At 29.0% G+C, this 22,558-nt stretch overlaps 2 protein-coding genes across 2 annotated transcripts; both read left to right on the top strand.

The window, feature by feature from the left end:
• Positions 1–4,735: 4,735 nt before the first annotated feature.
• LOC124491055 (uncharacterized) lies at positions 4,736–20,364 on the top strand. Its single transcript, XM_075734632.1, has 8 exons — positions 4,736–4,985; positions 10,499–12,308; positions 17,501–17,694; positions 17,777–17,972; positions 19,157–19,277; positions 19,498–19,733; positions 19,829–20,062; positions 20,199–20,364. The coding sequence occupies exons 2-8, from the start codon at positions 11,138–11,140 to the stop codon at positions 20,309–20,311; spliced, it is 2,265 nt and encodes a 754-aa protein (XP_075590747.1). The 5' UTR covers positions 4,736–4,985; positions 10,499–11,137; the 3' UTR covers positions 20,312–20,364.
• On the top strand, positions 20,317–22,558 carry LOC124490109 (uncharacterized). The gene is made up of 4 exons (XM_047052573.2): positions 20,317–21,249; positions 21,320–21,738; positions 21,819–22,013; positions 22,093–22,558. Exons 1-4 carry the CDS (start codon positions 20,624–20,626, stop codon positions 22,533–22,535), a joined length of 1,683 nt encoding a protein of 560 aa, XP_046908529.2. The 5' UTR covers positions 20,317–20,623; the 3' UTR covers positions 22,536–22,558.

Below are 22,558 nucleotides of genomic sequence, written 5' to 3'. Positions count from 1 at the left end.
TTTTTTTCTGGTTTGTTGTAGAAGAGGGTTAAACACAAATTGTGTAATCGTTTTTCGTTTTTTTTTTAAATTTCAAATTCATCAATATTGAAAAAAGAAAAAAAAATATAAAAATAGAACCAAAACTATTCCTTTTTATCAGAATTCATTTCCATTGGGAAAATTATTCTGTTTGTTTGTTTGTTTGTTTGCCTGTTTCATTTCATTCATTTTCCAATGTCAAATATTGGCTGATTGAGTTGATTGAACATGAAACATCATCATAACAAGAATTTTGCATGACGTTGACGAGATAATGAGAATCATAAGAATAAATTCCATTTCCAAGAATAAATGAAGAATAAGAATGAGAAGCAGAATCCATTGTTCCAAGAAAAATTCATTTATCATCATCATCATCATCATCATCAATGAATCATAATGAAAAAAATTTAATAAATCATAATAATAATTGAATCTGGATTGAATGGATGGTGGATGATAATGAAATGGCAGCCAAATAAATCCAATGCTACAATCACCTTTTATGCAATGAAATGTAGTCAAAATTGATGATGATAATGATTATTGTCTTGATTAGCTTGAAACAAAATCTAGTAGAAGAACAGCAATCTCATTAATAAATGAAATTGGGTCATTCATTTATTATATCGTCATTAATGACCGTGGTACAGTTTTTTTTACCATTCAAGTTATGTAATGATGATGATGATGATGAACACACACACCAAAAAAAAAAAATCCATCACACAAACAGGGTGTCCGAATATGGTGATGGTCAAAATTTTTTTTTTGAACCAGAAAAAAGTACAACAACTCAATTCTTTACAGTCTGAAAAGGAAAAAAAAATTTGCAAAAAAAAACTCATCCCATTGTGTCCGTAGAGTGAATTGATGGCCAAAAAATAAGTTTCATTTGAAAAAGAATTGAATTCTGTTTTCTATTCTTACTTTTTTTTTCATTCCCTTTCCCCTTGCTACCACCACAATCATCATCATCATCAACATTTACGTGCTTGGTAAATTTTGTCTTTTTTTTCAGTTTTATTTCATTATTACAATCCACACCGAAGAAAGAAAAAAAAAACACCACCATCAAACAAAGTTTTTCGTAGTCATTTTTCCCCTCTATTTTGAATGATGTATTCTTCTTCTTCTTCGTCGTCGTCGTTGTTGTTTGTTATTGTTATTGTGTATAAAGATAATTTTTCATCTCAAAGAACCAAGTTTCTTTTTCTTTATTATTATTATTATTATTATTATTATTCTGGATCTAGATCTGGATCTTCTTTTGTTGTTCAATTGCTACGGCGGCGATGGTGGTGGTGGTGTTTCAGTTTCAGTTTTTTTATTTTTTTTTTTTGTTCGGGAATCCAATTTTTTCCATTTTTAGTTGGTTATCGGTTTTTTGGTTTTTTTTTATATTTTTTCTTCCTAAACCAACGCACAATGAACATCCAACAACAACAACAACAACAACAGTAACAGTCATCGACAACATCATTCATTTTATTCTCTATATGCCGAAATTCTTTGGAATTCTTGATCATTACCGAATTCTTTCTTCGCTGCGTGTGTGTGTGTGTGTGTGTGTATGTGTGTAGCGAGCGAAAAAATGAATGAAATAATTCTTGCAAATCGACAAAAATTACATAGATAGTGGAAGAAAGGCGAAGAAGAAGAAGAAGAAAAAACGAAAATCGAAAATTATTACATCTGTCATGATGTTAATAAATTATCTAATAATAAATATTTCTCGGAGATCAAATGATTTTTTATTAGCAAAAAAAAAAAAAAATATTATCAATTTGAAAATGAATCGAATCAAATCGAATCGAATCAAATCGAATCGAAATGAATCAGAAATGAAAAAAACAAAACGAAACGAAACGAAACGAAAAACTATCGTTCAATTTCTCAATGTCAAAAATTCAAACAGTAAAAAGAAAAAATTCATCCAATTCATAAACATTGTTACACCACCATCATCATCATTATTCACCGATGATATATTGTGATGATTTTATTTACATTTTATTCGAATAATGAAAATTATTTGATTCAACAACAACAACAACAACAACAACTACGATGAAGAAGAAGAATACATCATTCAACAACAGCAGAAAAATGGAAAAATTCAATTTTCGAAATTGAATTTTCACAAACCTCCACAACAATTGCAACAACAAAAAAAAACTTTTTTTGTTGTTGTGTGTCCGTGGCGGATAAAGGATATTTACATCAGAGCAAAACATCATGATGATAAATGTTGTCATCATCATCATAATCATTACATTTGGGATAAATTGATGGAATTTTTTTCTCTTTATTTTCCACTTGGAAAATGATTCTTCATATCAATTTTCATTCGATTTGATTCGATTCGATTACCTGTAGTCTGTTGTTATTGTCTTGGATGAATAAATATTTAGAAATGCAAAAAAACATTTGACATCATCATCATCATCATCAGTGTTTTTTTTTTCGTATACGAAAACTCATTATAAATGATGAAAATTCTACTGTTGCCGCTATTATTTGAATGAAATTCATCTACAAGATTTTTGGAATCAAATATGAATCCGAGCAATAAATTGGATATATGTTTTGTGTGTGTGTGTGCTAGTTTATTTGCCAATTTCTAACCAACCAAGCAAAGAAGTAGTTTTTTTTATATACACATCACATACGGTACATCTGAATGGATGAATATAAAATAATTAGGAAACACCATCTTCATGGTGCACACACACACACACTCGGAAAAAAAATTCACAATAGTGGCGGTTTACCATGATTTTCATTCATTCATTCATTCATCGTAGATTGTGTATTCTTAAAGACCAAAATATATAAATATGAAACGAATGGAAATTCTTTCATTCTCATTTTTTTTTTGGCTTTTCCGGCTTGTTTTTTTTTAGTTGATTTCCTTTTTATTATTATTATTTGTGTATGTTGTTGACTGTTCTTGTCATCATTATTGCATCTTTTACTCTAGAGCCGCTCTTGTTGTTGTTGTTGTTGTTGTCATTGTTGTTGTTGTTATTAAATATAATACGATGATGATGATGAGTATACATGTCATTTATTCATAGCCTAAACACAAAGCATCATGGATCGTTTCATTAAGGCATACCAAATAGTTGATGTGTGTGTGATCATCATATACACAGAATTTATTTATGTGTTTTTTTTCTTTTGGCTAAACATTCATTCATTTCAGATTGAAATGAAATTCTGATTGGATTCTGTGCTGGGCACCAATGCGAATTATTTAAATTCAAACATATTGATTATAGATTTATGAATGAAACAAAATGAAATAACAAGCAAGCATTGAAAAAAAAATCTTTATTTCCGTTTGCATTCTGTTGTTGTTGTTGTTGTTGTTGTTGTTATTCTTGGATTCTGATTCTGATTATTATTATTTTTTTTCATTGTAGTTAATCGATATTTATACGTTTCTTTTTCTTTATTTTGTTGACTTTTTGCCATTTTGAATCTTGTTGTTTATTATTATTATTGTCGATGATGATGATGATGATGATGCTAATGATATGCAAAAAAAAAAAGAAAGAAAGAAAAGAAACGACAACATCAGCCTAATAATAATAACAATAAATGCCGAAACGAAATAAAACTTGAACGAAATATTGAAATCGATCGGCAAGAAGAAGTGGAAAAAGTTTTTTTTCCTCCACCATAGCCATGGAAATTTATTTTTGTCTATTTAAGAAATGACGATTCTTGTTGTTGTTGTGAACAAAAAACTATAATTATCACACACACACACACACATGACGAGACAAGTGTGTTGACCAGGAAAAAATTCTGTTTGACAAATTCTGTATTTTTTTTGTTTCGGACTGGCTTACTTTTTTAATATCTCCGACGACGATAAATGGTTCATCATCATCATCATCATCGATTGATTAGGCAGGCAGTTACAAATGGAACAAGAAAATATAAATAAATGTGGTGCCTGTGCGTGTTGAAATAGTTGTCGTGTTTGCTTCTGCTGCTGCTGCTGCTGCTGTATAATCATCAAACACAGATGGAATCGTACAAGAATTGAAAAAGAAATTCTTACAGTTTTTGGCTATATGCATGTATGCGTGTGTTTATAATTAGTAAGTGGATCAAATCGATAATGATAATTTCGAAACAGAAAAAAAATCAATTATACTAAATGAAAAGTTTTTTATATATATATCCATTCCATATAGTGAAATGGATTGAATTTTTTCAATCAAAAAAAAAAAAAAAAAAATTCAAACTGTCGTCAACTGTTTCAATGATCATCATCATCACATCATTATCATCGTGTGTGTGTATCCAAATTTGATTTTGGGATCAAAGAAAAATTCTGAAAAAAAATTTTTTTTTCATCTTCTTCACCAACCAAAAGAAAAACAATGAAATCAATGAAATAGAATCGAATGGCGCATGTCATCATCATTATTTCTTTAGAATATTCTCCTATAGAATTACGTAATTTATCTATACCACTACCACACACACACACATACACACTCACACACACAGAATATAATTCTACGGCCAATTTTTTTTTTTTTACTATCCGATAAAAATTGTATTCGATTTCATTCATTCATTCAGTGATTCAGTGATTCATTCATTCATTCTAAAAAGCCGTATAATAACTGTATATGTTATTTTGTCGTCTTGGATCTTTTCGGTGCAGATAAAACATCACAACAACAACAACGATAATAATAACCAAAAAATAGTAGTCAAATTTATGATGCCAGTAAGGCAACATCATCTAATCATTTTTTGTTTTCCAGTGATTCACGAAAAATTATAACGACAACAACAGTGTGTGTTTTTTTTCAAATTATCTACATGGTATGTTTGTCTATGTCAAATGCATTCTGTGTAGTGTGTGTGTGTGTGTGTGATTTTCAACAACAACAACAACAAATAACCACTTGAAAGTCAGGATGATGGCGGTGATGGTAAGTATGGAACCTATTATGATGATGATAATTCAAACTTTTTTACTTTTTACAAAAAAAAAAAAAAAAATTTCATTACAATAATCACATGTTGTTTTTTTTTCCATTGTTGTAAATGTCAAATTCTGTTTCTGCGTATTTCACTGTCCATGTGATGATGTATGTATGTGTATGGTGTGTCAGAATTTAAAAAAAAATAGACAAAAGAATTGAAAAAAAAAATTTTTTTGGAATGAAAATGTCATTTTCAATGACAATCATTTGATGTGATGATGATGATGATTTCTTTTCCCATTTTTTTTTTTTTTGACATTATCATTGAAATCTTTTGGATATTAAAAAATTTTATGGTTGAACAGAAGAAAAAAAAATTTGAATATTTCCGGTTATTTTATTTTGTCTCCAGTTATTATCATACCCAGTATCTATTCATGAATTGTATTTGCATGTCAAGTATTCTGTAATTCTGCAATTCTTGAAGAATTTAGTTTTTTTTTTGTCAAGTGTTTAACATTATCAATATTGTGTGTATGCGTGTGTTTCAATTTCTATTTCTTTCCAATAATTTCAAGCACGATTAATTCTTTTCAATCTTTTCGTTTGAAAATTTTTTTTTTTTACTCAAAAGGTGATCAGGTTTTTTTTCCAGTTTTTTTTTGCAATTTTATTTTTTGTTTACTTCTGAGTTGTTGTTGTTGTTGTTGCTGCTGCTGCTGTTTCAATTTCTTTAAATTCATTTTGATTGGTTCCTTTTTCTATCGCCCATCAATGTTTCTGGTACATTTCACAATATTGCCAGCAAAAAAAAAACGATTCTATAGACGATAAAATGGTTTGTAATGACAACAACAACAACAACAACAACAACAATGAAGACGATGAAATGAACCGAGAACAAAACAAAACAAAAAAAAATTTTTCTTTTTTTTTGAAAGCTTGAAAATCGATTCAATTGTTTGGGTTGGCCAAAAGAATTTTTTCCTTTTTTTCGTTGTTGTTGTTGTTGTTGTTCGGTTTTTTTCTGATTGAGATTGTATCTATCAATCTAACCTTGCTGCTGCTGATGATGATGACCCGAATTTCTATATATACAAATACCAAGTAGCCATTTAAAGATAAAAAATAAAATTGAATCGATTGATACAGAATACAGAATTGTCAATGATTTTGATTTGTTGTTATTGTTGTTGTTTTTTTTCAGATTCTGTCCTAGTGTGTGTGTGTACGTTGACGTCATTATTATTCCAATTATTAATTCTTCACACACACACACACACACACAATCAATGATCCTTGATGAAGATGATACTTTTTCATTTTCATTTTTTTTGTTTTTTGTTTCATTCTTCATCAATTTTTTTTATTTCACGCCTAAACGAACTAAAAAAAAAGCTAATGTTTTTTTTTTGTTGTCCATCCAGAAAAAAAATGAAAATGAAAACTAATTTACTCTCATCACGACTACTGATCTTGATGATGATGATATTTTTTCTCTCCATTTTCAATGTGTATAGCGATTTAGTAAATTGATGTGCTCATCATCATCATCATCATTTTACCGATGTGACAGAATAAACGTTCAAAGTTTGTTTGTTTTTTACATGGTTCTTTGAATCGTTTCCATTAACACACACACAGACACACAATGTGTGTTTGCGATTCTCAATTATTATCTCTGGCTGGTTATTTCTTTTTTCTTTTCTTCATTACACTGCATGTGTGTGTGTGTCATCAGTATTATTAATGTCAATGAAAATCATACCGACACACACACACACACACACAAATGTTGTACGTAAAGAGAATATAAAGAACAATTTTTTCGTCGCTACAGGCGAATATATTAATTTATTTTGGTGTTAAATAATCCCAAATGGAACAATGGATTTGGATTGATGTTGATGATCATTGAATTTCTGATACATAAACGCAACGACAGAATTTTTTTTTTGTTTAAAAATTTTCTCAAATCGAATCGAATCAATTGGCTATTGACATCACATATATATGTGTGTCCGAATGTTGGAAATTTTGAAAAGTTTTTTTTCTTATGGGAAAGTTTCTTTGTGTGTGTGTGTCAAATTTCCAATTCCGTGTTTAAGAATGCAGAATATCTATTTTGGTTTTTTTTTCGATTTTTTTTCCAATAACAAATATTTTTGTTGTTGTTTTTTTTAATCAAAAGTTTTTTTATTCCTGTTATACGCCTACCACCCAGATCCATGCTCGAGATATCACACATAGATAAATTCAAATATTGAAAATTTTTTGTATTAGAAAAAAAACACACAAATAGTGTCAAATATATATTACAGTCAAGTCACGAATTGAACATTTTCTTTTTCTTCGTCGTTGTTGTTGTTGTTGTTGTTGTTGTTGTTATTTTTATTATCAATATCACAAAATGGAAATCATATCATCATCATCATCATCTTTTTTCTTTCCTTGAATATTTTTTTTTCAGATCATCAAATTACTTCTGATGATGATGATGTTATGATGAAAGTTTTTTTTTCATATATGAATTGCACGCAACAAAAACAAACACACAAAAATGGTCATTTGTTGTGGAAAAAAAAAGTAAATAATCAATAAAAAAAAATTCTTTTGGCCAGCAACAGAATTCTGAATTCTGCAGAATTTTTTTTTCATGAACTTGGAAGTTGGAATCAAAAAAAAAGTTGGCGAGAATTTTATCCGGATGATCATGATGATGATGATGAGGTGATTTTTTTTTGTTTTCAACTCGACAATAATTCTACTGTATGATGTGAGTATGTTCATCGTGGTGGAAAGATATTTTTTCATTTTCATCATCGTCATCTTTTTTGTTTTGTCATTCAAATCAACCCCAAAAAAATGTTTTGAAACCCAGACAAATATTTATATATTGATCGATCGATTTCAACTATGAATAAAACAAAAAAAACCCGGCAAAACATCATCATCATCAGGATCGGAAACCATCTTTTTTTTCTTGGGCATTCATAATAATAATAACCTGATTTATTCGTCTTGGGAATTTTTTTTTTGCATTCCATATAGAATGGCATCATTTTTTTCTTCGTACAGAAAAAAAACTGTAGTTGTGAGAATCCTCAAATGGGAATTAAATAACAATGAAAAAAAAGAAAGTAAGAAAAAAAAGTAGCCCACTTTGAGGAAAACAAAAATAGTGAGAAAAACATCATCATCATTATTTATAAGTGTAGAATTTTAGAATTTTAGAATTTTTAAATTTTCAATGAAAAATTTTCAATTCTCATCATCTTTATCACATCAGATGATGATAATGATGATCATTTCGTTTTGTTTCACTGGTCATTGTTTGTCCGTTGTTGTGGTGGTGTCGGCTGATTTTTTGTTTTGTTTTTTTCCACTAAATGAAAGCTAATATTTTTGGCCATCTCGGGTATCGCGTTCGGGTATTTATTACTTTTTTTTTTTTGGCTGTAGTTCAGCCCGTAATGTACCCGTTGTTGTGGTCACTGTTTTTTTTTAATGTTTGTTTTGTGTTCTATATGTAATATAATGAAAATTGAAAAGTGAAAATGAATATTCGAATAATTTATGCTTGACAATAATAATAATAATAACGCACACACAATGGCCAATCAAATGAAACGGAAAGGCCAAAACGTTTTTTTTTCTTCTTCATTCTTCATCATCATCATCATTTTTTTTAGCCGTCTGGCTTGTTTAGTTTATCGTCAACCAAAAAAAAAAACCATTCCCATCCATCCATCCAAAAAAAAAATTTCCAATTTTTCAATCTTTGCCATTTATAAATGAAGAAATAATATTTGAATCGAAAACCAAACGACAACAACAACCGACGACGACGACGACGACGACGACGACAGGGTTATTTATGAGCCTCAAGGTTCTGGAAAACAATTTCGTTTGTCTCACTCAGTCAGTCAGTCAGTCATTATTTGTTATATTTTCATTTCCATTTCCATTTAAATTGTTACCAAATTTTTTTTTTTTTTTGGTTCAATCACAATACACAATATATATAGTGTCATTTTGTGCTGTAAAAAAAATGGTTAATATTTTGTGTGTTTGTTCATGGATGATAGTTACACCTTTTTCCTGTGTGTGTGTATGTGTATGTGATTGTTGTTGTTTTTTTTTTTTTTTTTGTTAATTTATTATTTGACGACAATTCTTAATGATGATGATGATTATTATGACCAGATTTTCTGTTGATTTTCACCGTGTATTTGTGTGTGTGTGTACTAGACAAACTACCAGGAACTACCATATGTTCACACAATTTTTTGTTGTTGTTGTTGGAACCAAAAAAAAACGAAATCATAAATTACGCGTGCTTTTTCTCTTCTCTTCTGGTTGTTATTTGCATGCAAGTCCAATACCGACTGTAAAATACCGTTTGTTTTATTGGTTTGTGCATGTGTGTAGTGTATGTTCAGGGTGTTGACCATCATCATCACTCACATCGCATATAAAATGCACGCGCAAGTTTTATATTTTTATTCACAATTTTTTCTCCATCTCTCTGTGTGTGCGTGTGTTTTGTTGTTTGAGAAAAAAAAACTTTTTTCATTTTTATACTCTGTTATTGTTGTTAAAACAGCAAAAATGGTACACATGTGATATTTTGAAATTATCATCATCATCATCATCATCATCATCAGTCTGTTGGTCGGTTGGAACTATTTCAAATGAAACGCGTTGTTTTGGTGGTGAAACACACACACACACACTGGGACCAAAAATACAAAAAATTCTCTAGAATCAACTTGAACTCGTCCTTGTTGTGATCTTTTTATTTCAAAATAAGTTTTAAACCAGAGAAAAAAAAACTTTTTCCACTTTTTCACTGGTGTATTTATGTGGTCAACAACAATTGACAGAATATTAAAAAAAAAAACAGAATCGATTCTGATCCACGATCAATTCTATCTATCTACATGTATCAAATTTCATTTTAATCGAAAAGTAAAAAAAAATTCATTCATAATTCACAAATAACGTTCCAATAAACAAGTTTTTCATTTGCTGTTGGTTCAATTATAATTTTTGCAATCTTGAAAATTGGCCATAACAATGACGACGATGATGATGATGATGATGATGATGATTCACTTACAATCAACAACATTATCAGCATGAAACACAAATTAAATTAAATTGCAAAGAACCACAACAAGAATATTAAAAAAAAAATACGGCCATTTATTCTCTGTGATGGTGTGTGTGTGTGTGTTTGATGGTTATATTTCCACTCATCATTCGGATATTATACATTTATTTATTATTTCATCAAGTTTCATTTTTTTTTCGGTTTTGGTTTTTTAGTGTTTTCCATCATCATCATCATCATCATTATGTCGGTTTCCTTTGTATGTGATGATGATGATTATGATTATGAATTCTGTTTGTTTGTTTATTGCATCATTTTATCCATTATATAATTCCAAGTTTTCTCATTTTTTTTTCTCCATTTCGTTTCAATTTTCCCCCTCCCCCCCAAAAAAAAACATTAGTGAAAATAGCCAAATTGAATAACAACGAATACGACGACGACGACGACGACGATGACGATAATTGAAATGAATTTAATCGATCTTTGATTGACATTTTTTTCAACTTGTTTTGGGTGTGTGTGTGTGTGTGTTCAATCAGTTTTTTTTGTTTGCTTTTTCAATAATAATCATTATCGATGATATACCCATTAACCCTACGTTGGTGGACAACAAACAAACAAATGAATATATATGATCATTTAATTCACATTAAATACATTGATACTGATGAAGATTCTGTTGTATGTTTGTAAATAATATTCATATATCCGATACAGAAATTAATTCCATTTCGATTCTGTTACAACACAACAACAACAACAACAACAAACGAACCGGAATCACTATCAAAGAATATAATTACTTTATTGCTACACACACACACACACAATCGATAATCGATAATCGATACTGCCAGTGAAAATAGAAAAAAAATCACCACACGCCCAATTCAGAAATCAAATCAAATCTCATTTTGTGTTAAAATGTAATTTTGGTGTGTTTGGTTTTTTGTTTTTTCATTCTATTTGCCAACCAGAATAAAAAAAAGCCTAAAAACAAAATTGAAATCACCGCCATTCTTCATTTGTGATAATCAACATGATCATGATCACTACCGTTACCACCAGCTACAGTAATGTAATCGAATTTTCAATTTCAATTTCTTCATTATCGATACTGCCATCGTTATTGATGTTCATTATAATTATAATTCAATCAACAATTTATTATTCTGATTATAATCACCATCACCAAAACGATGATGATGATGATGATGATCAAATTTCAATCATTAAACAATTTCAATGGTCATTGTGGCCATTATCGTTGTCATTGATTATATTATTATCACTGATTTCAGTCTCTATTCATTGTTATTGTTATATATTATCAATTTTCATCACTATTATGGCCTTGATTTCATCACTAATTTATTCCACAACAACAACAACAACAACAACGATGACGACAACGACGACAACGGATATCGATTTAATCAGAATAAAAATGGCCAAAATTCTTGATTATATTCATCATCATGTGCCTTGGTTCCCATCATTATTATCATCAACAATCATCATATGGATAATTAGTGCTATATTGAAATTTTATTTGCTGTTATGGTGGTGGTGGTGGTGGTTGTGGTTGTATAGGAGAAATAATCATAGTAAACCATTATTAGAACAGAAGAATGATGATGATGACAATGACAACTTAATTTTATTTTCAAATCAAATAATCAATAATGATTACGATGATGATGATGATGATGATTGTAAGCCTTTAAAAAATAAAGAAAATGGCAATATTTTTTCAATTTCACAACCACAACAATTACAATCGTCATCATGGAAGACGACGACAACGACGACGAAGACGACACTAATCATTGATCGATTCATTAATTTTCTTCAACCACCGCTTAGACAACAACTGCAGCAACATTTTTGGTTGCCTTTATTATTATTATTACCATGGAAAACTAATGAAAATAATAATAACAGCAACAACAACAACAACAACAACAAAAGTAACAACAATGATAATAAATCTATTGTCAGATTAAATTTGACAAAGACAACAACTAGAATCCATCGAAAATCTATTAACAATGATAATGATGATGATGTTGATAACATCAGCAATTGTATTGAATTGAAATTAGATCAAAATCGACAACAACAACAAAGACGACTATTACGACAAAAACTAATACCATACAATAGTAATAAAAATGTGCCAAAAATTTTCAATTTGGTGATAACATTAGGTAAGATTTCATTTTCCTTTCTTTTTTTTGTTGATTTCACATTTTTTTTTATTCTCCATTATTATTGTCAATGACAATAATAATGGTTCCGGTCTTTGGTTGGTTGGTTGGTTGGTGGATGGTTGAACAGAGGAGGAAAGAAAAACGAAAGAAAACCAGAATCGATTTTGAAAAATCAATGATTCAGATTTTTTTTTCTGTGGTGCGTGTTAATGGTTGAAATTTTTTTTTTGTTCATTTTATTCTGAGAATCAAAGAATATGATGAATCAAGAATATGTCAAGCCTGTAGAAAAAAACAGGCAATTGTAGTCAAATCAAAAGCGATCATCATATAATAATTTTGTTTTGCATTATTTTGAATCAAAAGTTTCATCTGTTACTGATTCTTGTCAAACATATAGGCAATGATTGTGTTTTGTTTTTTTTTGTTTTTTGAGTTGAATCCAGACACACAAATCCCAGTAGATGAACATAGAAAAAAATATGTCAGATATATGTACGTTATAAGCATCTTGAGCAGCAACATGAACAACGAAAACAAAAACAAAACAAAAAAAAACATTCTTCAACATGTCAATCAATGATGAGCAACAACACAACACATGACATAACAAGATATTTTAATTGAAAGTTAATTAGTTTTTTTTTCTATTGAGAATTGAAATGAATAACATACATACACACAAACACACACACACACACACACGATTCTATTTGAAAATTGAGATTCTGTATCGTAGAAGAAGCCATTTATATCTCCAAATTCTACGGTGCATTTTATTTTATTTTTTTTTTTGAGCTAGTGTGTTGCAATTTGAGATAAAAATAGAATCCTGAATACACAGTTGAGATAGCATTATCATCGATCGATGATTACCAGTTTTCAGTTGATGATGATGATGACTAGAAAAAAAAATTCTCTTTTGGAATTATCTCATTCTGTTTTTTTTTTCATAAAATATTCATGAAAAATTAGATGGAATTTTAAAAACGTTTCCTTTTTCTATCTATCTAGTCAGATTCTGGTGTATTGGTGTAATCAAAAGAGAAAAAAGATTAAGTTTTTTTCTCTCTTTCTTTCAAATTTGAAATTCTATCCATAGTAAAACAAAATTGTATCAATTCAAATGACGATTCTGATGATTCTGTGTTTCACTTTTTTTTTATTTACTCATTCTCAAGAGTCTATACTTTTTTTTTCTCTCTCTCTCTCTCTCATTTATACACTGAGAATTCAATACAATTTGAAAGTTTTACCATTTGCTATTTTTGCCATCTGATTTACAGATAAAGAAAGATTGGGCAAATGAAAACGAAAAATTTCAAATTCAAATACATTTAGAAACCCTTAGGACTTATGGTAGTATATAGATTAATATAAATGTAATGACAAAATGAACCCAAATAAAAGTCAACTAAAAAAACAAAACAAAAATAAAACAAAAAACAAAACAGCCAGAAATTTATATTCATCATCAACATTTGCACAACATCCATAATAATAATGAAATATAAGCGATAAGCGACTTAATGAATATGATGATGATGATGATGATGATTAAAGTCCCTATGGTCATGTTTCTTGTGTGTGTGTTAGAATTAATTATTTTTGGCCGAAATTCTGATTTTTTTACTGCTGCTCCTGCTGCTGCTGATTCTGGTGGCAGTAATGGTGGTGATGTTTTGCCAATGACAAAAAAAAATTAAACCACCAAAAATAGAAACACATATGGAAAGCAATATGTTTTACTTTTTTTTGTTGTTTCTTTTTTTTCTGGCTATGATTAATTGTTAATTTCATGTGTCTATTGTACTGATCTCTAATCTCTCTTGTCGTGAAAAATTTTTTATTTATTTATTTTAATTATCACCCAACTAGAATCTGAAATCATCAAGAAACAAACAAAACCAAACAAAAAAAACGTTGAAATCATCAACATTTCATGATGCATTTCCAGAACCAAAAAAAAAATTTACAATGTAATTCATAGAATCAAGAATTGTTGTTGTTGTTGTTTTGTTGGAATTCAAAAAGTTTTCAACTTTTATTTTCTTTCTCGTATAGATTGTTTCTGGTTGTTGTTGTTGTTGTTTACAAACGACAAACATCAGACGACAGGAATTTTTTTTTGTTTCTACAAAATTTCCGGTTCAATATGATACATTGTTTTTTTTTGTTGTTCACGCATGAATTCGCATTATGGTTCTATCTCTCACCATATGATTCGGTACGATCCAGGAACACAGATACACACACATATCATAACATTATATGATCCAAAAAAAAATATGATTGATATAATTATTGAGAATGGAGATATGTTTGAATCTCTCTCTCTCTCTCTCTCAAAAGTTTCTGGCCATCATTTTTTTTCTCTATTTATTTATCTCACATCTCCAGAATAATCACATATTGATCCAATGAAAAAAAATCTAGACGTCATAATGAAATGATGATGATGATTAAAATTGTCGTCATCACCAATCACCAATCACCAATTCATCTTCAGGCATATGATTAGTGATCAAATTCATCAAAATTTCACATTAACACTTTTTTTTTTTGGTTTATATGTCCAATCATTTTTTGTTTACGGTTAATTGTGGCCTAAAGTTTTTCTCATTCTTTAGCTTTCAGAATCAGAATATTTTTTTTTTTGCACATGGCACAAGAAAAAAAAACATTTACTTTCTTTTCATTTTTATTGGTCTGTGAAGAATTAAAGAATATTCATTATATGGCAACAAAGCGGATAAGCGCTTACCATCACCATCATGATGATGATGATGAATATAATGACAAGATGATAATGTCGGCAACTATGATGATGATGATGATGATGATGGTATTAAAAAAAATTAAATTATGCATAGTAAGCACATCTTTTCATATTTTTTTTTCTTTCTTAGAAACAAAATTCTTGTTGAAAAGATTAAAAAAAAAATGAATTTAATTTTAATCATCTACAGCCTATTCAATTTAAAACATTCGAATTCTGTTACATACAGAATTCATTTTTAAAAAAAGGAATTTAAAACTCATCTTAGAGAATGAAACAAAACAGGAAAAAAATGAGGGCCAATTTTTTTCTCCATAAAAAAAACCATTCAATTGTTCAATTTCACACACACACACAGACTGTTGCCAGACAAAAAAAAATGAAAACCTAATCCTCCTCTATATGTGTGTGTTTTTGATCATTTAATTCGTTTGGTTTCCTCCTTGACCGATTGGGCGAGCAGAAAATTTTTTTTTTCTTTTTGATGATTGTGTGTTTGGGTGCCCAAACCAAAAAAAAAAAAAAAAAAAAAAAAAAAAAAAAAACATAAGGAAACATCAATAAAACACATGATCAAATTTGTGATCATAACGAAAATTTTTGTTTTGTGCGTGGGTGTATTATGTTCCAAACCAAATGAACAAGTTATTTATGGCCAGAAAAACAAAGAAAAAATGAAGAAAATCAAAATACATAAAGAATATATATGTTTACACTACAACTTTTACAAATCTATAAATGTGTTGATTATTTGTGGGTGAAAAAACCAAAAAAAAACACATATTCCTCATTCTGTGTGTTTGTTTCATATTCTGGAATTATTCTGTAATGAAACAAAACATGAAAATTCATTTCCATTGTTTTGAATTTGAATCATAAATTCAGAATTTTTATTGTTGTTGTTGTTGTTGTTAGAATCGTCATTCATTCATTCTACATAAAACAAGAAAAAAAAGTTAATCATTATCATTCAAATTTTGTTTGTTTATTTCATTGATTTTTTTTTGCAATTCCAAAGTTTTTCTTTCTCTCTCACTCATTGTTTCGTGCCTGGAATTATTCTTTTTGTTGTTGTTTGAAACGGATTTTTTTTTGCACATTTTCTCCTCCTATTTCAAATTTCGATTCTTTGCTTGTGTGTGTGTGTGTGTGTGTGTGTGTGTGTGTGTGTGTGTGTGTGTGTGTGTGTATGTTTGATCTTGATGCTTGATCAGCATTCATTGTGTTTGATATTTGAATCAATGATGATGAATAGAGAGAGAGAGATAGAACAAACAAAGATAGGCAAATCATTCAGTTCAATTCAATTCAATTCAATACAATTTATTTGTTTTTGTTTTTATTTTTGTTGTTTTTGGTTAATTTCAGTTGAATTTTTGACCTAAATTCCATTCTATTTAGCTTACAACAACAACAACAACAACTAATATAATTCTGTAGAATAAAATTTTCATTGGAATTTAACAACTAATTGTTAATGTTTTGTTTTGAAGAATTTGATTTAAGACACAACTTAATCGACAAACACACACACACACACACACAAAACATACAATACAACAGAAACAGTCAGATTGTATTAGGATTTTTTTTTTTTTTTTTTGGTAATGTTTGAAAAACAAAAACAAAAACAACAACAACAACAACAAAAAAATTTTCACCGAAACTTTTTATGTTTTTTAGCCTTGTAGGTTTTTTTTTTCTTTGAACAATGAGAAAAAAAACAATCACAATGGACCAACAAACACACACACACACACACACACACTCATTCGATTCACGATATATTAACTTGATTAGTGTGTGCAAGTGTGTGTGTGCAAGTTGTGCCCATCCACCGGGTATCCGGCCTGGGCTTGACCACTGGCCAGACATCTAATTCAATCTAAGTAATTTTTTTTTTCGGCACTAGCTTTTTTTTATTATCATCATCATCATCATCATGACGACCATACATGAACAAAAAAAAAAAAAAAAATACAACGATCGTCATCATCAACAAACAAACAGACAGACAAAAATATTACATCCGTATGTCCGCATATTATCATCATCATGATCATTTTGTTTGTATATTGGTGGTTTATCTTTGGTTTTCTTCTCAAATAAAATTCCATTTTCATTCTCTCTCTCACTTGATCTAGTTTGGTTTTTGATCATCTTCATATGTTTTTTTCTTTGTTCAATTTTTTTTCGGCCTACAAATGGACATAGAAAAAAACTGAAATGATCAACGAAAAAAAATAGAAATGAAAAAAAAATTTCATCTTTTTATGATTTTGATGACCATGAGACTTGGCTTTTGAATCTTGATTGGTCATGTTTTGTTTTGTTTTTTTTGTGTGTTTCGCTGTTTTGTGTTATTTTCGCTCAATTTTTTTTCTCTTTTTTCATTCATTTATCAATATAGGAATATTTCTGACAATCTGTTTGACCAAATCCGTATGGACAATTACGGTTACAGAAGTACATATCATGTCAATTAAAAGTGGCCGTACTGATTATGTTATAGCTGGTGAAAGTGTACAATTATCTTGCCATTATATGTTTACAAAACCATATGAAAGAGTATTGGCTGTTAATTGGAAAAAAGATGGTCAAGAGGTATGTGATGGCTAAAAAAAAAAATGAAAATTTTATTTTCTCATTGTTCTATCATCATCATTTATTGTATTTTTTTTTTTAGGTTTATTTTTCAATGCCAAACAAACGTCCATTAGCATTGTCATTATTTCGTGGCCACGTTGATTATAATTCAAAAGATTTATTAAACACTGTCACATTATTCAATGTTGACAAGAATTTTGCTGGCCAATATTCATGTCGTGTAATTACTGAATATAATGAATCGGAAAATTCTGCACAAATGATTATTATTGTTGGTAATTATAATGTCAAAAAAAAAGAAAAAAATTCTTTCCCTAAAACAACAAACAAACAAACAAAACAGACAATCATCAAATAATTCATCATCACAGCTGACGACAGCAGTAGCAGCAGCAACCAATAATCAAGAATTTTTTTTTTGTTTGTTTCATTTTTGTTCCTGGAACATGATTCATCTTGTCAAATTTTCTCGCCTTCATCATCATCATCATCATCAGATTAATTTCCATATATCTCTCTTCAATTTCATTTTGTTTGTTTGTTTGACATGTGACAATAATAACAATGTTTCCATATGCAGAACAACAACATTAATAGTGGTATATATAGAATCAACTAAAACGTGTTATAGCAAAGAAATTTGATCCAATAATAATGATAATCAAGAATCTAGAATCTGGATGACATGATCTAATTTTATTTATTTATTTATCTATTTTTTTTTCATTGCTCACGCACCATGATGATGATGATGATGAATAATATTTTCATTTCCATCTTAATTTGATTTCATTTTCATTGTACACATATGTTTATTTTTGTTCTTGTTGTAAACTTTAAATTCAAAATATCACCATATTCAGCTTTGTCCACATGTTTTTTTTTCTAGGATTCTTTTCCGTTTTTATCATTCATTTATTTATTTATTCTAGTAAATCCAGTGCATGTTTCCAATGAAATCACTGGTTCCATCATGTACAATATACATTGAAATTTTGTTCAACAAAATTCTACACATATATCATATCAAAATATCAAGTTGGTTGGCCTTTTGTTGTTCCGGCAGATTCTGAGAAACAGAAAAAAAAATTTTTTTTTTCGCTTACGTCCACGGTTTTTTTTCTATCTATATCTCTGTGCCCTTCCACTCTCTCTCTCTCTTTCTCTTTTTCACATCATATAATAATCATCTTTAAATAACATAACGGTCAAACAGAAAAAAAAAATTTTTTTTCCCTCCAGAACATCATCATCAGAATATCATGTATATAAAAATGCTGCTGCTGCTGCTGCTGCTCAGAATATAGATGATTTGATTTCACAAGACAATCTTTTCTTTTCTTTGTCTTTTTTTTGTTTCCAATTTTTCGCTTCAATTCATTTCTCATATTTTTTTCTTTTTTCTTTTGGTCATTTTTTTGTTGTTGTCTCTTTTTGTCTTATGAATGGGAAAAAAAAGATGCCTGTAAAGATTCAAATTGGAAAACCAAAACCGATATGGTCAACTGTGTTGAAGAAATTAGTTTTCATTGTATTGGAATGTATCCAAAACCATCACCAGCTTGTAGTATTCATAATGAGTATGTATATATATCATGTATTTATTTATTATATTCACCAGTGAGATTTTCAAATCAATCAAAAATAGATGGATTCATGAAGTGATTTTTTTTGTTTTTTTTTTTTGGTTGAAAACTTAATCATGACATGACATGACATGACATGTAGTGGTTTGAATCAAAAAAGATTTATCCTTTTTCAATGTTTTTTTTTCTCTTTCTCTCTCACTTATACAAATAGCGTGACTGATCAATATTTTGCTGGTGAAACATTCGATATGATTGAACAATTATCAAATGGTACATATGAAATTGCAATACAAAGACGTTATTTAGCTGAAAATTTTACCAAATATCCTGGACAACTTTCATTCCATTGTCATCTATTAGTATTGATGACTTCATGGCGTATGGGCATCAATTATAAACTTTTTGGTGATGCTGGTTGCATTGATTTACCACCATCAATCAATAATGGTATGTTTTTTTTTTTACTACTTTGGATTGGATTGGATTTTTTTTTGAAAATGATGATTCTATCGTTTGTTTTTTTTAATATTTCTTTCTAATAGGAACATCACAATTGATTGGTGAAAAAACATGTTGGAATACACCGAAAGAAAATAGTCGTGTCAATTATAGCTGTCATGATGGTTACAATTTAATGGGACCATCAGTATTGATTTGTCGTAATGGTAGTTGGATACCGGATCCAATCAATCTAATGTCACAACCGGTTGCTGATTTACGAACTTATAATCAATTACGTTTACCAATGCCTTATTGTCAGTTTATTGAAAATCAATGTATGTATAATAATACAAATAAATATATTCTATGTATGAATGAAAAATAAAAAAAATTTTAATTCGTTTCTTTTTTCTTTTCTTTTTTTTGTTTCAAATCGTCGATTCCCAACACACACCCACACACATATCATAGTGAAAAATGATTCTACATCGTTACCGATTCTGTTGTCCAAATTTTATCAAATTTCATCATTGTTTTTATTGTTGTTGTTTCATCATCATTGCTATTTTGTTGCCAAAAATTAATTTTTCTTTTTTGTTTTCTTGGATTCAAAGAATTAAAATTAAAATTTTTTTTCTTTTGACTGCCTGCCATTGCCATCCAATGCGGATCTCTCTGTGTGTGTGTGCAATTATTAATCTTTTTTCTACACCACTAATCCTGATATTTACTTTATCAGCAAAAACAATCACCTAGGAAATAAAAAAAATTGGTTTACCAATCAAATTGATGATCAGAAATCATTGATTTGATTGATTATCATTTTGATTGTTTCAATCGTTTTTTTTTGTGCGTGTGTGTATGTGTATCAAATCCATCATCTAATTATTATAATCATGATGACGAATGCTTTTTATTCATCAATTTTTCTATTGATTTTATTCATTATTAATTTAAAATCAATTTGTTCAACAGCTACAACAACCATGTCACCGGATATAATCAATGAAGCTGAATGTTTTCAATTAAGATATTTGAATAAAAATTCTCAATATGAAAATGAATATAGAAAAAAATGTGGCCAAATATTTGTGGATAATTTTTGTGAACATGTTCAATGTTTATCCATTGAATCATGTCCAAATGGTTATGAATTGATTGAAAATATTGTTGGTCATAAATGTTGTCCAGCTTGTGTTAAATTATTAGATGAAAATGATGTATGTGAACCAGAATCAATGTCAATGGATGATAGAATTGAACGTTGTAAAAATGGTATGATTTGTGATCATATGATAAAACGTTGTCGATTACCAGATTTAGAACAGATGTTATCATCAACAAAACCATGTTTACGTGAATATCATAATCGTTGGTCAGTAAGACAGAATAAAATGTTCTACATAATGAGTGCAAATAATGCTATTAAATCATTATTTCCGATACCATATGCACATGAACAATTTTTACCACATTGTACATTTGATGGTACTTATGCACCGAAACAACCAAGTAGAAACAAGTAAATTCATCAACAGTGTTGACCTTTGTAATGTTTAATAACATTTCTTTTTATTTTCCTATATATATAGAGCTTATTGTGTGAATCCAAATGATGGTAAACCAACATTTGGCATTATTGATAGCCACCGTAGCGTGAATCAAACATGTAAATGTTCACAAACAATGCAAGATAAATTAGCATTGGCCATTGATCGTTTAGATCCATCGAATAAACATAATGCACAATTGGATAAAGTGATAACAGTATTCAATTCGGATACACATATGAAATGTAAATTTTCAGGAAATTTTCAAGAAGTTCAATGTATGAATGAAACTTGTTTGTGTGTAAATGAAAAAACCGGTAAACCAATATTGGATCCAAAAGAAATTATTAATAATGATTGGGCAAGAAATAATGCAAAAACCTTATATCAACCATTGAAACCAGAATATGTAAGATGGCAATCAGCTGTTGTTTATGGTGCACTCAACAGATTGGTATGCTGTAAGTAATAAATGATCATTAATGATTTAATGTATTCAGAAATTTTTTTTTTTTCATTCATTTCATTTGTGTTTGTATAGTTGATGAAGAAACACAGAAAAAAAAATTAGTGGACAAACCGATTGAAAAAAGTTATGAAGAAGAATGTTTTATCGAAGTACATCGTTCAAGTAAAATGGTTAATCATTTTGCCAAAAAAGGAACAACATTAGAAGGATTAACGAATACAAAATGTGGTTTTGATGATAATTTTTATCGTGTACAATGTCCAGATGGTTTGTTATGGTGTTAAATTTTTTTTTTGTTCTATTGAAAATAATTCATGAATGAATTCAATTTCTGTTTCAAATATAGCTGCTTGTACTTGTCATGATCCGGATGGCAATCCAATTACACCATATAGAGCTGATTCAAAATTATCACAAGAAATTGATTGTCGTTGTGCGTTAGAAGAATATCTTTCAAAAAATGGTATATTACCAGTAGGAATATTACGCTGTAATGGTTTAGGAAATTTCAAACCAATCCAATGTAGTTCAAATGAACAAATATGTTATTGTGTTGATGATAATGGTGCAAGAATTAGTGAACGTTTTTTGATGGAAAAAATTCAGGATTTTAAATTGAAAACATCGGGAAATTATTTTGTTGAAGATCTTTGCCAGATTATGCGCAATACATTAAGTTTGACCAATAATCAATTGATTCATGGTGATAAACATTTTTGTTATAATCCATTACGAAAATCATTCGAATTATGTGATGAACCAACAGAGGATCATATTTTTAAAAATTAATAAAAAATTTAATTTTATTAAAA

Source organism: Dermatophagoides farinae, chromosome 10 (genome assembly GCF_024713945.1).
Source record: "Dermatophagoides farinae isolate YC_2012a chromosome 10, ASM2471394v1, whole genome shotgun sequence".
Classification (NCBI taxonomy): Eukaryota; Metazoa; Arthropoda; class Arachnida; order Sarcoptiformes; family Pyroglyphidae; genus Dermatophagoides; species Dermatophagoides farinae.
Note: the sequence above shows the minus strand (reverse complement) of the source record. Positions and strands in the feature narration are given on the sequence as shown.